This window comes from Dermochelys coriacea, chromosome 1 (genome assembly GCF_009764565.3).
Source record: "Dermochelys coriacea isolate rDerCor1 chromosome 1, rDerCor1.pri.v4, whole genome shotgun sequence".
NCBI classification, from domain to species: Eukaryota; Metazoa; Chordata; order Testudines; family Dermochelyidae; genus Dermochelys; species Dermochelys coriacea.
The window spans coordinates 328,795,011-328,811,934 of NC_050068.2; the positions used below are offsets into that span (position 1 = coordinate 328,795,011).

Consider the following 16,924-nt stretch of genomic DNA (forward strand, 5'->3'; position numbering starts at 1 on the left):
AGAGCCAAACCAGCCAGAAGCTGCATGGACTTCACCAGAACATATTGTTTTATTTCCATGGAATCACCCCAGGGAATTTATGATGGCATTCCTTGGACTGAATCTCTCTCTCTCTGGTGCAGTCAGTGTTCCCCTCATGGATGCATAGGGCTGAAAATTGCACCCCCTTTCATCCACAAGCATGAATCTGACCTTGAGACTTGATCTTTATAGGCCTGATTCTGCATCCATTGAAACCGGAAAAGATGGAATCAGGTCCTATGACAGTTCATCCTGTGATGGGTAGCAGTTGTTCTGCTGAATCATTGAGTTTTCTCATGCTGGCAACCATCAGTATTGTTGGTTGCACATAGGATCTGATTGTGGATGTTGGACTAAGATGGCTTCCAGCATAGCCTTGAGAGAATATTAATATTTTTTGTAAATCATGTACAGAAGGGACAGTGCAGTGGCCTTAAGCATCAGGATTATAACACTTGGGCTTCCTAGAACAGCATCAAAGCCTGACAGAGTCAACACTGCCCTTTATTATTCTGAGATAAATTCGTTCTGTGCAGTTTCTTGTGTGGGACCTCTCTGATGAGACTTTACAAATTAGGCCTTTGCTGCAATGTATGGACATTAAATTCCCCATGACACCTTCTTTTCATTTTTAAAAGCAGGGGTTTCACCCCAGGATTCTGACCAATATATCCATCCCCTCTCCTCCCAGTGTTATGCCATAGTGGTTGCCACACTCCCCCCAGAACCGGTTGCTTTAAAGTGATGTGTGTATATGGAGAGTGAAGTGGTTTGTGATCAATAGGCATGAAAGGTGCTGTAGTAATGTCAGATTTCGCATTATGTACTACACATATTTTTTCATTCTCATAACTCTGAATGGATTTTGCTTGTAGCTTTAAATGAGACTTATATTACACCAATGTGCTAATGAGAATTACAAGCAAACAGAGTTAAACCAAATGTAGCTGTTCAGAGTTCCACTCCACCAGCATAGATGATAGAGCTTAGAATTGCCATGTAGCCTCAAAAGTGAGTCTCTTCAGGGTTATGTGCAAGTTTGCATTTAGGAGCAGAACGGTATTGAATCGTCATGAAAGTTATAAGCTTCTTCTCCAGAGCCTGTGACATTCCCAGCAGTTAGGAATTAAGCTGCCAGGAGAAACATGGAGAGACATCTCTGGTGCAAGTGCCTTTAATCAGTGGAGCCACACCAGGTATATATTAGCTTGGTTTTATAACTTTTGGCCAGATGAAGATATTAAAAGGCACACTGTTCAGAAACCAGCCTCTCAGCAGGAAACACTGTAGAGGCTTCTCCTTTTTTCCCAGTTCATTCTTCCCTTACTGGTCACTCTGAAAATGGCCACTCCTGACACCCAACCTAGGTGAGGGCTTGAACATAGGGGAAAAGGCTTCTTCAGCAAATATTAGCTGTTCATATGTATTACAACTGTTTCAATGTAGATTATTTTAACTATGTTTACATTTAAATACAGCTCAGCCTTTTTTAAGGAATTGATACATAATATGCACCAAAATTCTTGCACCATCTTCTGGCCGTTCTATTCATTAGGACTGGTGTAGCCAAAGGGCCAAAAATAGCAACAGCCATGCCCCTCTCCCTTAAAGGAAGTTGCAGTCTAGATGGTGTTGCTAGTCTCTAGTGATTAGATACTACAGCCTCCACCTGTTCAGTTGTAGTGTATATTAAGCTCCCAAATACTCCTATCCTATTCAGCCAGTAAGGAAATTTACTTTTCATGGTACTTTCCTCAATTTTCCATTGTTTCCCCTGTGCCCCGGGATTTCCCTTTGTTTTGTTTTATTTAGCCTCACCGTGGTCAAAGAGAGAGCCCTATTTGGAAATGGAAAAGTGTCTTGATTAATCATTTAAAATCTGGTCACTCTGTTCCATGTGTTTCTTTGATCCTCTTCTAAAGATTTTTGGGTTGTTGGGGTTTTTTAAGAAAACTTCACTCAGTTAAAGTCACTTAGTTCAAGGGTTTGCTGCTTAGCAAATCTTAAAGTTTGGGAGGTGGAGCAGTGTTTTTATTTTATTCTCAAAAGGAAGTGGCTACTTACCAGACCCTGTAAGGGATCCCACTGCTGGGTTCCATGTGCTTTAAGCCTCTAGATTCTGAACAGAGTTCAGGCACTGCCCTGGCTTGAGGTCTCTGGGCACACTCTTGGGGTGCAAATCCTCTGTTGAGCATCCCCTCCTGAGAGCTTAGACCTGTAGTCCAACTGCTAACCCCTCATTCTCCCACAGTTTAACACACCCTTTCCCAGCACACCAGCCAGGTATGCACTCTGAGGTCATAGGGTTAACGCTTCAAGGGCACATAATAGGTCTCACACACACACACACACACACACACTGCAGAGCATTCTTTGGGTTGGGGTCAGAATCCTCTGGGGGTGCCCAGGGTCCTTCTTCTGCATTCATGGATTGTCTTCTCAACCATGGAGCTCCTATCTTCCCCTCCCCAGGTCAGTTTGCTTTGATTTTGGTTGGTCCTGCAGCTAAAGTGGGCACTCTTTGCTATGAAAATCGCTTGTCTTTTCCCCTTTTCCTGCTCAAAACTTCTTGTGTGGTTCTCACGTATAAGCCCTTTTCAAAACCCTGCTTTGTCATCTCTGTCCCTTTATTCTGGCTGAGGATTTTCCACTCTCTCCCCTTCACCAGCCTCCTGCAGGGAGGTAGGATAAAATTGATTCTTCTAGGCTTGAGCTAAACCATTGTCCCATGGTACTTCTGCTTGAATAAGTAGCTGTGGCATTCTAATGATCCCTTCCCCCCCACACACCCCCCCGCATTGTGCCTGGTGAGGGAGGGATGTGAGACAGCCCTTGTCAGCAAAGGTGGAACCACATAATATAGAGGTATTCAATGATCCAGAAATGTTCATAAGAACAACTGAGTAACATCGGCCGGAATTCACAAGTTGTACAGATTCCCCAAATCATCACAATAGCAAAGCCAGACGTTAGGGAGGTGGAGCAGTATTTTTCTGCTGCACTCAAGAGGAAAGAGATTAACAGCATCTCTCCCATTTAGGAATCTGTAAATGAGAGAGACAAGGATTTTTGGAGTATAAATCAGGCTTGAAGAAATGCCCTATGTTGGGAGGAGATAGAGTGCATACAGCTTGATAAATCTGGCCCTAAGCCCCCATCAGTGATAATTAATTTAAACTCTTGCTCTAGTTCTGAAATACTGAATTGTAAGCAAAATCAAAGTGGGCCCGAGTCTCAATGGCCTTGCACCTTGTACGGTCATTGTCATTGTTCTAACATGCTGTCAGACGCAAATGCTAGGATTTTACGTCACTTTGCCGAGGCAGAAAAGACTGTGCAAGGCACAAGAGGGTGGAGAATCTGGCCCCCCAGCTTACGTGTCAGAAGGCAATTTCAAAATGGATGCAAAGAGACTGACATTCTTTTCCTCCTCCCTACCCTTTGATTTTAACAGCACTCGCAAACAAAATTACATGATGAATTTTTCACGGCAACATGGGCTCAGGCATTTCTACAACAGAAGACGAAGGTCACTTAGACGATACCCATGAAGAAACGAGAAATTTATATTTTCCTCCCAACATGTGATGTGTTGCTTTCCATTCTTTAAATCTTAGCACTGCATTTGGTATCAGGACTTTTCTGCAACTGGCTTCGTGAATAACAAAAAGCCTTTCTCAAGACAGAGTTACACCACTTTTTCGCACTGTGAAACTAATGAGAAGTGACTTATTTTCTCATAGGTAAATGTTTTAATGTTGACGTGTCTGTGAAAATTGTGATCTGTTGTAATATCAGTTACAGTGGCAGTATGGGAAGTAAGCAACTAATCTGTTTAACAGGAAAAAAGTTTAAGCACAAAGACTTTTTCAGATTTTATGTTTTAAAACTACATATTAAGTACAGTATTTAACATTCTTTGTCACATAGCTATTTAAATGCACTTGTATTTCAGCTCTGTATCATATTTTATATGATTAAGTTATCATTGTCTTCTTTGTATTCTCTTCTACAACATGACACATTGGCACTGTATTTACTTGTTATGTTGTTGTAATATTTTGCTGCTGATTTTTGGGCTATTTACACTCTGATAACATGCATAAAGCAAATTGCAATACCTACTCAAGAAGATAATTGCAAAAGTAGTGGTAAAGACGTTGATCTCCTTCAGTCTTACTCTTTGATATGTCTGTTGGTTAGCATTGTTTTGTGGATAAGAAGAATGCTTGACATTTAAACTTTTTTACTAAGCAGCTGTGGATAAAACCCAAAACAGAAATTCCCATTTCCTTGTCTAAAGGTAAAACAGTTCTCTGTGACTGATTTACTTATAACTGCCATTTGATGTCTGTAGTAATGGAGTGATTTGTAAAGTGAACGTTTCATCGTGTTCTATTTGGTGTTTGTTTCTATTGCGGGTCATGTTTGTATCTTCTGATAAAGTTGTACCTACACCAGCAACATTACAATGCCCCTCTAGCCCTAAGCTGTCTATTATCATAAATAAAATGTTTCACTATATGGTGAACCAAGCTAAAGATCCATGCTTCAATAAAGTTGATAAACAAGTTTGTTGTTAGATTTTTCAGGCCATTGTGTCTTCAGTGAAATTATTTGATAAGGGATTTGGTTTGCTCACTCAGATTCTAACAACAGCACACAGATGAACACTGTATAATATTTTTTAATGTTTAGTACACTGTGCTTCAGTAGTGTCTTTCCTTTGGGAATCTCAAAGTGCTTTACAGACATTAATTGAGGAATCTTCATAACACCTCTGAGATATATAAGTATTTTACAAGTGGCAAACCTGAGGGCAGGTGAGTAAGAACAAACATTTTCAAGCTTGGATACCTTAAGTTAGGCACCTAAATCCATATTTATGCTGATCCGATACAATTTCATGGAAAATGTGGGTGTTGAACACTTCTGAAAATCAGGCCATTTGGGGCTAACTCTAGGACCTATAACTGAAAACTTTGACTTAGCCAAAGTCAAATATAATGCACATAATGCATCATTGGCAGAACTGGGAACAAAACCCAGAAGTTCAGACTTCCAGTGTCCTTCACTATGGACTGGACCATTCCTTTTTAAGACAGTTACTTTACTCTCAATCTTGTCAATCTGTTGAAAAAAAAGTAAAAGATCTATTCAAAGGAAAGAGTTTTGAGCACCTAATCAAACTATTATTTAATAGTATAATAGTTTAATGGTTTTTTATTATAAGACTGAAAATATTATAATTCAAAGTCCCAACTCCCTCCTTCTGAACAAAGATCCAAGATATTAAAACTCTTTTCTTTAAGATAATTTTATTTGGCATATCATGTCAACAGATGGACTACATTTCAACATACAGCACATGTAGCTGTTACATGGCGAGAAAAACGCTTTCTGTCAAGGACAATAGTATAAGGGAGTGAGAAGTATAAGGTGAGTATGAATTAATCACACTCCAGATAAGTGAGACCAGTACAGGCGGATCAGATGCTTCTCAAAATCATAGACATTTATCTTGAATCAATATTTGTGGGTGACAAATTGGTTCAATTGAGTTATATATCTAGAGCCCAGCACTGTAATATCTAAACATAATGTATCATTTCTGCATGTCAAGGTTCATAGGGGACTCCACAGTGAATTCTGCCCTTTTGCCTTTCCCAGGTTCCAGGAAACTCTTAAGTTTGTGTTTTTATTAATATAACACACAAGGACGCTTGTATGTACTGAGTGGGGGGCTGTCTGTAAGCAAGGACTGGCCTGTCTCCCAAGATCTGTGAGAGTGATGGGTTGTCCCGGGAGATAGGCCAGTCCTTGCTTACAGACAACCCCCCAACCTGAAGCAAATATTCACCAGCAACCACACACAACACAACAGAACCACTAACCCAGGAACCTATCCTTACAACAAAGCCCATTGCCAACCTTGTCCACATATCTATTCAGGGGACACCATCATAGGGCCTAATCACATCAGCCACACTATCAGAGGCTCGTTCACCTGTACATCTACCAATGCCATCATGTGCCAGCAATGCCCCTCTGCCATGTACATTGGTCAAACCGGACAGTCTCTACGTAAAAGAATAAATGGACACAAATCAGATGTCAAGAATTATAACATTCAAAAACCAGTCGGAGAACACTTCAATCTCTCTGGTCACTCGATTACAGACCTAAAAGTCGCAATATTACAACAAAAAAACTTCAAAAACAGACTCCAACGAGAGACTGCTGAATTGGAATAAATTTGCAAACTGGACACCATTACATTAGGCTTGAATAAAGACTGGGAGTGGATGTGTCATTACACAAAGTAAAACTATTTCCCCATGTTTATTTTTGCCCCCACCCCCCTACTGTTCCTCACACATTCTTATCAACTGCTGGAAATGGCCCATCTTGATTATCACTACAAAAGGTTTTTTTTTTCTCTCCTGCTGGTAATAGCTCACCTTAACTGATCACTCTCGTTATAGTGTGTATGGTAACACCCATTTTTTCATGTTCTCTGTATGTATAAAAGCGTCCTACTGTATTTTCCACTGCATGCAGCCGATGAAGTGGGCTGTAGCCCACGAAAGCTTATGCTCAAATAAATTTGTTCATCTCTAAGGTGCCACAAGTACTCCTGTTCTTTTTGCAGATACAGACTAACACAGCTGCTACTCTGAAACCCGATACCATTGTCTGTTCCATTGACCTTGGCACAAGAAGAAAACTGCGATAACTTTCTGAAAGAACCACCACATTAGGCTAGTGACTACCTCACAACAGAGCAATATGTGACTCACTAAAGTATCTCACTGTAACATCAGCACTGCCATTAAACTACACAATGGGCCAAATTCAGGAGGTGACAGAAGTGATGTTAGAGAAACTGGGTCTGTGATGGGATATACAAACCCTCAGACTGTGCAACAAGGGGTAAAGGAACTACTCTGGGCCCAGATAGCCCCACACCACCACACCTGTAGCAAATGTGCCAGTTGGAGGAGGAGTTAAAAGGCAGGGAACAGCTCATTTTGTGGCAGACTTGGGGAGAAAGCAGACCTGCAATTCCAGCAGAGAAGAGCTGAGGAAAGGCAGAATCTCTTCCTAAACAACTGCCTAAAGGCCCCTCCCTGTGGGATGGAAGGATCTGCTGCAGAGACAGCCTGAGAGGGAAGCATTCCCCTCTCTCTCTCTTTCTCTCTCTCTCATACGAACTCCAGACTTGGGTGAATCTCCTTTATTTTGTTTGAACTACCCAGGGAGGAGCCCTGGGACTCAGGCAGGAGGAGGCAGTTGCCGCCTGAGAGAAAGAGAGCAACCTTGCTGCATGCAGCTGCCGGAAGGTTTGGTGTGTGATGATCAATTCCAAACTGGTGTGCAGTACTCCACCACCGAATACGAGGTGGCAAGAGCTGACATCCACAAAGTTGGAGCACGAGCACCCCATGATGAATCTGCCAGTTTGCTAAGATTATTGCATGACTTAACTTTAGCTGCTGTCTTTTTCAGGTGGGCATGGTAATGCAGTGTGCGGTCTAAGGTCACACCTAGATAGACCGGTTCTATTTCATGTTTCACCTTCTGACCATTCAGATAAACACTCAGTTCTCGGGTTGCGCTGGCGTGATAAAGATGGAACAAATTGGAGACTGTTTTTATGGAGGCACCAAGTCTTACAGTAGTCAGCTAACTTTATCATGTCCCGGTTTAAGGTGGCATCAAGCTTGTGGAACATCCAAGCCTGGGTACTGCAACAGATGTCATCTGCGTAAATGAACTTTCAGGACTCCGTTGTTGGCAGGTCATTGATGTAAAGGTTGAACAGGGTTGGCGAAAGCACAGAGCTTCTGTCGTCTCCAAGCACTCATCTTCTCCCCCATATGGACTTGGAACTGCCTATCGCAGAGGAACAGCTCAATGACACCTGTGACCCAAGGTAGCAGGACCCGTGATACTGTCACAAGCAGGCCAATGTGCCATACTGTATCGTATCGTATGCCGCTGTTAGATCGATGAAAACAGCGCCTGTTTTCAAGTTTCTCTGGAAGCCATTTTCAACAAATGTGGTCAGCACGAGTACTTGGTCACATGTGCTACAACCTCGGAGAAAATCGGCTTGGTCAGGGCTCAAAATTCTCTTCATGTCGGGTAATATGCGCTGTCGGCCCAAGCGCTCCAGTGCCTTGAAGCACACCGACAATAATGATATGGGATGATAGCTTGATGCTTGATTTGGTTCCTTTCCAGGCTTTAGGAAGCCAATGACTTTTGCGGTGGACCATATCTTTGATAGCCTACCTCCACTGATAACCCTGGTGAAGAATTTCACAAGACAAAGACGAGCATGGGGGTCCAAGGTTTTTCAGGAATTCTGGAGATATGTTGTCATAACCTGCAGCTGTTCCACACTTGATGCTATCCAGTGTCTGTTCCAGCTCTGTTACAGTGAATGGTTCTGAACAGCTTCTGATCTGGTGTACACGTTTAAACATACGCCATTCATTCCTCACTTGTCTTTGCACCTCTTTTTCCAAAGGTGCTCTGGCCAGTTTAAGTAGGTATCTGGCTACCTGGTTGGGTGTCTCTGAGTCAGCCCTAAGCAGCCCTGACTGACAGACCACTGATAGCCCTCCAGGGACCCTGGGTCAGTGCCCAATGAAGTGGAAGGACCTGGGCTCCCCTATCAACAACTCCCCCTGCAGGCCAAAGGCCTAATCCCTAACCAATAGGCGGTGCTCACCTACCAACCACTCTGAGCAAGGACCATCACAGCATCCAATTCATCCCTGCATCCAAGCTGAACTCAGCATAGGGCTCAAGGTGGGGGCAAAGTGGCTATATAAAAATGTTGTACTTTCCCCATCCTGGGCCAGGTTGGGGCCCCTTTGACCTCATTCATAAGAGACCAGCCTGTGTGCTGCCTTAACTTGAGCCCAGCTGTTTGTGGCCCCTAAGGGTGGTTGCAGCAGCCAAGAATGTCTGGAACACAATACAGCTTCCCCCAGCACATCTCCATGTACAAGGGCTCCTGTCTGGACTGACATACCAGCTAGGAAAGACTCCTATAGCAAGAGCATTCCTGAGAGAGACCATATACACTGATCGTATTGCCTCTTTTCACCAGGGATGCGACACAAAGCTGAATTGGAAGGAGAGGGCCACAGCGTTAATATCAGTGGGTGCAGTTCCACTTAACCCAGTAGAATTTAATGGAGGAGACTTTAAGAAAGAATAGCTTCCTGTATACAGTAGAAATGAGTGACTACATGCATGTAGTTTACCTTTTTGCTGCCATAGAAATGCTCAAGCTGTAATATACCACATTGGCAAAGCTCCTCAAATGATTATACCTAGTCTAAGAGTATAATTCCTATAAACATGCAAATTAAAACAGCTCACAAAAATGAAATCCTTCCTAATGGACAACTTAAAGGATTTCAAGGTATACCTGTTTCCAAGGAACTGTTTGCAATGAGAAGGGAAACTTTATAATGCTTGGGCTTTCACTACAAGAAGTCTTACAGTATTATTATGGGATTTTTTCAAGACTTACTGAGAATAATATATTTGTGAAACAAATGGGGGGCAACCAGTTAGGAGGAAACATTAAGGGCAAAATCCAAATTCATTGAAATTGATGGAAAAAACTCCTTTGACTTCTAAGGTCTTTGGATTAGGCTCCACTTTACTGGCTAAAATGTACTCGGTTGTTATGAGCTGTGCTAGGATTTACAAAATATTTCAGGGTCATAGGCTAGAGCTTTTGTGTTTCTGGCATCTGCCCTTGCATCCATTCAGAGGCTTATTAGACCAGACTTTTGATTTTCCTTTGTAAAAGAGAAAGTCACAGTGAATGAAAATCTGAACCACTTGCTAGGCCCAGAGTACACACGCTCAGGTTTCCTTATTCTCAGTTGTCCCTTAAGTGAAACTATTGTCCAGAAATTTGCAATTCTGTTTGTTGTAGTTCAGAGCATTTGACATAGACTGGAATCCTGCTACTATTCCATTGGGAAGGCCCCACCAAGAGCTGGTAAAAAAAAATTAAACATTTTATTTTCATTTTCCAAAAGACCTCAGAGAGATGAGATAGACCTGGCCAGTGAAAACATGCCAGGAACTGCACAACTTACTTCTCAGGGAAAGAGACTTGTTAAATATTGAATATAATATAAATGTTCCAATATTAGCTCCTGATTTAAAATAGCATGCTTGATTTAAGACACCAAATAAATGGGGCAAGGGCTTAAAGAACTATAGTTCAAAGACGCATAATGATGAGTATTAATGGATTAATACTCCCTGTCCTTCTCTCTCACTACAGAGACTAGGGAAGATTGGTCCTACATAATTTGACTGGAGAATTGTGTTAGCCACAGTAGGGAAAGACTTGTGTTTGAATTTTGGGGGTATCCAATTGGTTATTGTTTTAAAACCTATAACTGTATCTAAGTACCTAAAAAGAGGTAAATACAAGACTCCTATCCTGAAGAGTGAGTGTCCTATCTAAATGTAACATGATACAACAACAATGAGGGTCATAAACAGACAAGGAATGGGGGAGGGAAGAATATACTGACAATAAGATGATCACACAGCTAGTCACTGTAGCATGTACATATCTGAATGGTTCAATTTCCTGAATGGTTATTTGCCCCTCACTGAAATGGCAGAAGTGAGTTTTTAGAAGGGATCTGAATGTAGTGAAGGAAGTGACCTAGGGATTTCCCCACACACACACCCCAGAATTTCCCCAACACCCCTCAGTGGTCAACTAGTTACTCGCAAAGTTGCCAGTTTAGTCATTGGTTGGAAATTTGAATTCAATTTGAAACATTAATACACGCTTTAAAAGCATATACTGTGCATGATAAAATACTTGTACCTGAAAAAGTATAATAGGTTTGAAAAGTCTGACCAAAGACTAGCTTCTTCACACAGCTGTTGTTTTTTCTGACAATGTTGGTGTATTCATTTTGGCAATGTTGGCCAACCTTATCATTTCAAATTATGATTTGTAAGCAAGGTCTGAATGAGCTCTCCCCTGACAGCTAGTGATGAGCTGGGGAAGGCTTCAGGACCAGACTGTATTTACATGAACTCACCTACTCTGCCTAGATATCCAAAAGACAGAGATGTGTTGCCCAAGTGATCAATTTTGGCTGGTGTTGAGTTACAAATCACTTTAGTATTGAATGTGGGGCTCATGAAATGTTGTTATCCTTATTGTCTGAGTAAAGTGCAGCAGAACTATACTTGTCCTATCCTGATTGAGGGGGTCATCCTCAGTGCTTAATTTTTGCTGGGGCTGAGCCCCGACACCTTTCAGAACTGATGTGGCAAGCCCAGAGGTCTTGGGGCTATGAACTGCCAGGCCCAAAGTAAAAAAGTTGCTTGAGCCCTGGCACTGCTTTTATTACAAATGAAGCCCTGGTCATCCTCAAATGAACAGCACTCGCTGAACAAGGGGTTTGGATGGCAGATCCCAGTGGAGAGAGGCGGGAGAAGTTTTGCTTGGTGGTGTGGGCTGTACTTAAGAGTCACAGGCATTATTTGACTTGCCCCTCTCCCCTCTTTAAAGATAGAGCTTATTAGGCTCCATAGTCAGTCATTTGTTTTAAGTGTAGGGTGACCATATTTCCCTATGTTGCATATGGGACATCTAGTAAAATTACTCCTATTCAAGTGAGTTCAACAGCAATCAATCGTACAAACGTTCAAATTAACATCAGGTTGACTAAGCCCTTGTTAAAAAGAAATACTGTGTAGTTGGATTATTTTTTTATCTTCTTTTTAAGACTTTAGGGGTCACATGAGGAAGTGTGACACACACATACACACCCCTACCCTGCCACACACACATAGGGGGAGGGGTGAGACACAAACACTCCTATACACCTCTCTCACACAGGGGGTTGGGGATGGGGAGGGGGTGACCGACCAACCCAACCCTCTCTGCCTGGTGCTATCTGCCCTCCATGCCTGGCTGGTCCCTGGGATGTACCCAACTCTCCTGGTACCTGGCATCACGTCTTCCTGAGGCAATATATGGGGGGAGTGGGCATGCAGGGTCACATCCCCCCCCCATCAGATTTCTGCCAAGGTTCACACCAGAATGTGGCCAGCAGCAGCCTTTTGGCACTGTGCGAGAGGGAAGGGACGAGAGCTGCTTCCAATCACAGGAGAGGAATGACCTGGCCAGTGTCTTTATAATGTTGAAAGGCAGCTAACACCTCCAGGCTTCTCCTGGCCACCGACATAACCCAGCCACCTCTTGTCCCCCGGCTACAGAGTGGTCAGGAAGGGGTTAAGCCCTAAGGCTGCATTGTGCACCAGGGCCCAGGAACTCTCACTGCAGGCGCTTCAGCAAACTGGCCAGAGAAGTGGCTCAGCAGGGGAGGGTGCCTAGAGGACAGAGCAGCCCCGTGCTCCCTGGGGGCAGGACCCAGGGCTGGGGGGGGCGGGTGAAGAGGGTGCTAAGCACCTGCCTGGGGCGCTGCTGTGGAGCCTGCAGGGTCAGGGTGTGAACAGGCTGGAAATTGCTTCCTCCCCTGCCACTCCAGAGCTTAGCTGAGGGGCGGAGAGGCTTCCCCATGACAGCACTGTGTAGGACTTTGGCACATACAGCACCCTGGGCTGGAGGGTCTTGGGCTTTCCCGGGACACCAACCCAGCCAGAGGCAGTGGGGGAAGGAAGAAGCCTGCCAGCCAGGCTGCTGGTGAGCTGAGTGCTCTGACCAGAGGCTGGTTCTCCCCACAGTGCTGGGAGTGAGATGTGCCCCACCGGTGGGGGATATGGAGGAGCAGCGGGGCTGGGGCAGTGGGGGGGACAAAGGGGCAAAGCAGGGAGAGAACAGCAAGAGGGGAAGCATGTAAAGGGCTGATGGGTGGGTGCAGAGGCGACACGTAACCGGACACTGCCTGACACTTTCCCACACTCACCAACCACCGCAGCTCGCAGCCAGTGTCAGCCAGAAACGGGATGGGGGGACGTGGCCCTGCTGGCTGAGAACGAGCATGCAGCGAGGGCTCTGCTGATGGACCAGCAGGGGGAGTGGCCAGCCCTGCGCACTGCATCTTTGCCCTGCCACCAGCCTTGCATACCCACCCCCATTATCGGCCACGGCACACACACACACACACACACACACTGCTGATGGGCAGGCAGCTAGAGTGCAGGGATCCAGCCAGCAGCAGGACCTGCCGGTACTGATGTGGGGGTAAACAGCAAATACGGGACAATTTGCCCGTTTTCAAGAAAAAGTCAGGACAGCTTAAATATGGGCCTGTCCCTTTAATACAGGATGTCTGGTCACCCTAGTAAATTTAGAGGAGCTTGGTTTGCCAGATGGATCAGGAAGGCCAATGCTGACAAACTATGTGAAAAGGCTGCAAAATACCAATCCTCTGGACTGCATTGGCATGCAAAAAGCCTTGTAAGCCAGTCATTGTCAAAGCCAATTTTAAAAGTACTTAACAAGGCTGTTAAAAATGCTGAAGACACAACACGATTTATTCAAACAAACATGGCTGTCAAATCACACTTTCTCTTTAAGCAAGAGACACCACACATTACAAACTGGAGGCCAAAGTTAAGTGCATTGTCATTTGTTAATCCTGAAGTTGGACGCTGGTTCCAACCAAGACCAGCACATGCTCACTATCTTTCTGCAAGAACCTCAACTGACAGGTTAGAAGCATGCAGTGCAACAGTGAAAGACTCAACAGTTGAAAAAGTGAAGCACTCTCTCACCACATTCAGAATATGTGCATACATGGCTGATGAATGAACTGATGCAAATGGGCGTCAAGTATTAAGTCACTGCGTACCTTATCTTGATGTCAGTGGTAGGCCAATAGATGAATTTCTAGATGTTCATGTGATGGGTTCTATCACAGAGATCACCTTGCAACTGTCACCTGATGTGCTGGAATTACCTCTGAGCCTGTTTTCCCTGCCAGCTTGGGACTTCCAGAACCCTGCCTTGTTGAACCGGACATGTTAGCCTGCTGAACACAGACTTAGGGTCCAGGCCATGACCTCAAAGCTGCAGGCTTTAAGTGAAAACAGCTCTGCAGGTTACCTGACTCCAGCACCCAGATTCCAATGGGATCCAAAACCCAAATAAATCCGTTTTACTCTGTATAAAGCTTATACAGGGTAAACTTATAAATTGTGCACCCTCTATAACACTGATAGAGAGATATGCACAGCTGTTTGCTCCCCCAGGTATTAATCACTTACTATGGGTTCATTAATAAACAGAAGTGATTTTATTAAATATAAATAGTAGGATTTAAGTGGTTTCAAGTAATAACAGACAGAACAAAGTAAGTTACCAAGCAAAATCAAGCAAAAACATACAAGTCTGAGCCTAATACATTAAGAAACTGATTACAGGTAATATCTCACCCTCAAAGATGTTCCAATAAGCTTTTTTCACAGACTAGACTCCTTCCTAGTCTGGGCCCAATCCTTTCCCCGGTACAGTCCTTGTTAGTTCCACCAGCCATCTCAGGTGGTAACTAGGGGTTTGCTCATGACTGACCGCCACTTTGTCCTGCTGCACCCCCCTTTTATAGCTTTGGCACAAGGCGGGAATCTTTTGTCTCTCTGGTTCCCCATCCCTCCTTCTAAATAGAAAAGTACCAGATTTAAGATGGATTCCAGTATCAGATGACATGGTCACATGTCCTGTGAGGCCCCAGCCTCCATTCTTCCTGGGCAGGCCCACACGTACACGGGAAGGTTTGCAAGTAAACAGAGCCATTTACAGTTCATTGATTCTGAAACACCTTTAATGGCTTCCACTTAATATGTTTACATCAGTGATACAAGGTTATATCTTATTCTCCTAACTTCAGACATATAAATAATACATGCAAACAAATAGGATGAACACACTCAGTAGATTATAAACTTTGTAATGATACCTTACAAGAGACCTTTTGCATAAAGCATATTCCAGTTACATCATACTCACATTCATAAGCATATTTTCATAAAACATATGGAGTGCAATGTCATAGTTCAGGTTATAGAAGACACATTGGCTGCATCTCTGACAACCCACCATCTTAGAAGAGCTAAATGGTTGTAGATTGAACCCCAAAGAGATGGCTATTTGTGCATTTGATGGAGCTGCAAACTTCTCTGGCAAACATAGTGGAGTACAAGCTTTGCTCAGAGAAAAGTATAACTCTAAACTCTCCTATATACCCTGCAGAAGCTACCTACTCTAACTTGCACTAGTACGAGCTGCAGAATCTTCAAAAGGCATTTAAAAATCTATACATTTAATATCTTTATTATACTCTTTTTTGAGCGACAAAAAGGAATTAACATCTTGGAAAATACAGAGATACACTGGGACTGAAGTTCAAATTGGTCCAACCTGGGAAAACCCACTGGCTTTCTTGTGAGCGATCCTTGGCTGTTGGCTTAAAATTACTAAAACCATTATTATTGGCTTTGGAAAGTATCTACTGAGATAGGACAGATCTCAGTAGTGAGGCTAGTGGCCTATTTTTGCTACTAAGTTCAGAGAAAACCATTGCCATTCTCTCTTGTAAGTCTACTGTTGAAACCACTTGGGTCATTAAACAATGCCATCCAGGTATCTACTACAACAGTGGTAGATATCTTTCCAGCAATTGAAGCTACACTTGGATCAATCAGAGAGATATCCATTGAAAACGTACTGGAAGAAACAAAGACTTCAGTTCAGAAGTTGACTAATTAGGGCACTTATATTGATTCCTTAAGTGAAGAAGAAGACAAAAAGTGTTTGTTAAGCCCACTGAAAAAGTAAAGTACACAGACTTGATTCTTACATCTTGACATCAGCAACTTCTGGATTCTATCAACCTCTACATAGCTTTTACAGAAGCCTGTCTTATAAAACACCAACAGTTGAGTGGAGTGAGGCACTACCTACAATGGGGCTGCCATGGGATCAGGACAGAATAGAGAATTTGAACAAAGAATGGAATATCATACGACGAATGAATGAAAATTTGACTTCAACTTCTTTTTTATCATCATTAGTGGTTTGACCCAATTTTTGTGTTATGTTTCCTGAAATTAAATATATAGGAATTCATCTCTTTCTACTCCCCATCACAACAGCTCCAGCTGAGCGTTCTTTTTCCTCATTGAATAGAATTTTGTGTTCTGAAAGAAGTCACCTTCTGCATGATCATGAGCGTATCATGAAGGACTGGGAGTACTGGACACAAGAGAAGCCACCAAAGATGAATGCACTGCATTCAAGAAGTTCATTAACAGAGTTGTGCAAAATTACAAGAAACCAAGAAGGATGTAGATGTAGTGCTTCCTAGTAGACTTGTGTAGCCAACTTTAATTTGCGTGATGATTTAAAAACATGAGTTAAATCTAATAAAATGGTTGTGACACATTATTCAGTTTTTACTATGGTGCCATACAGCCCATCTTCGCCCTAATGGTCTCGCCCCTCATCGGTCCTCACACACATAGACGCACGTATTTTTTAACACACACTCCTAATTTCAATTCCTGGGGAAAACACTGCCCTGGCAAACAGAGTGTGAAATATAGACTGTTGGAGTGACTAATTAGTCAAAGGGACTAATTCTACCCAGCGTGTGACTTTGGAACAGGCTGGATTGCTGACTTTGGGACAGGCATTCTGCCTGAACACACAAACAGCATTCCAATAAGGAACAAGAACAATAGAAATGTCAGAAATCCACAGCCTTTCCACCCCTTCAGATGCAGGCAGGTCCAATGGCCATCTTCACTTTTTCTAGTGGTTTGGCTGTAAAATTAAATTTACAATGGATGGGATGACTATCCAACTTCTAGTCAGTGCAGCAGTGATGAATCTACCCCTTTGTTTGAACTTGTCTCACAGATTTCCTTA

At 43.2% G+C, this 16,924-nt stretch overlaps 1 protein-coding gene across 2 annotated transcripts in view; it reads left to right on the forward strand.

The window, feature by feature from the left end:
* The window catches only part of RELN (reelin), a 455,243-nt gene extending 450,630 nt beyond the window's left edge, over positions 1–4,613 (forward strand). For both annotated transcript variants that reach the window (XM_038377914.2, XM_038377905.2), the window contains one exon: positions 3,476–4,613. In XM_038377914.2, coding sequence (XP_038233842.1) covers positions 3,476–3,572 — 97 coding nt within the window. In that variant the 3' untranslated portion in view covers positions 3,573–4,613. The remainder of the gene's footprint in view (positions 1–3,475) is intronic.
* Positions 4,614–16,924: the final 12,311 nt, after the last annotated feature.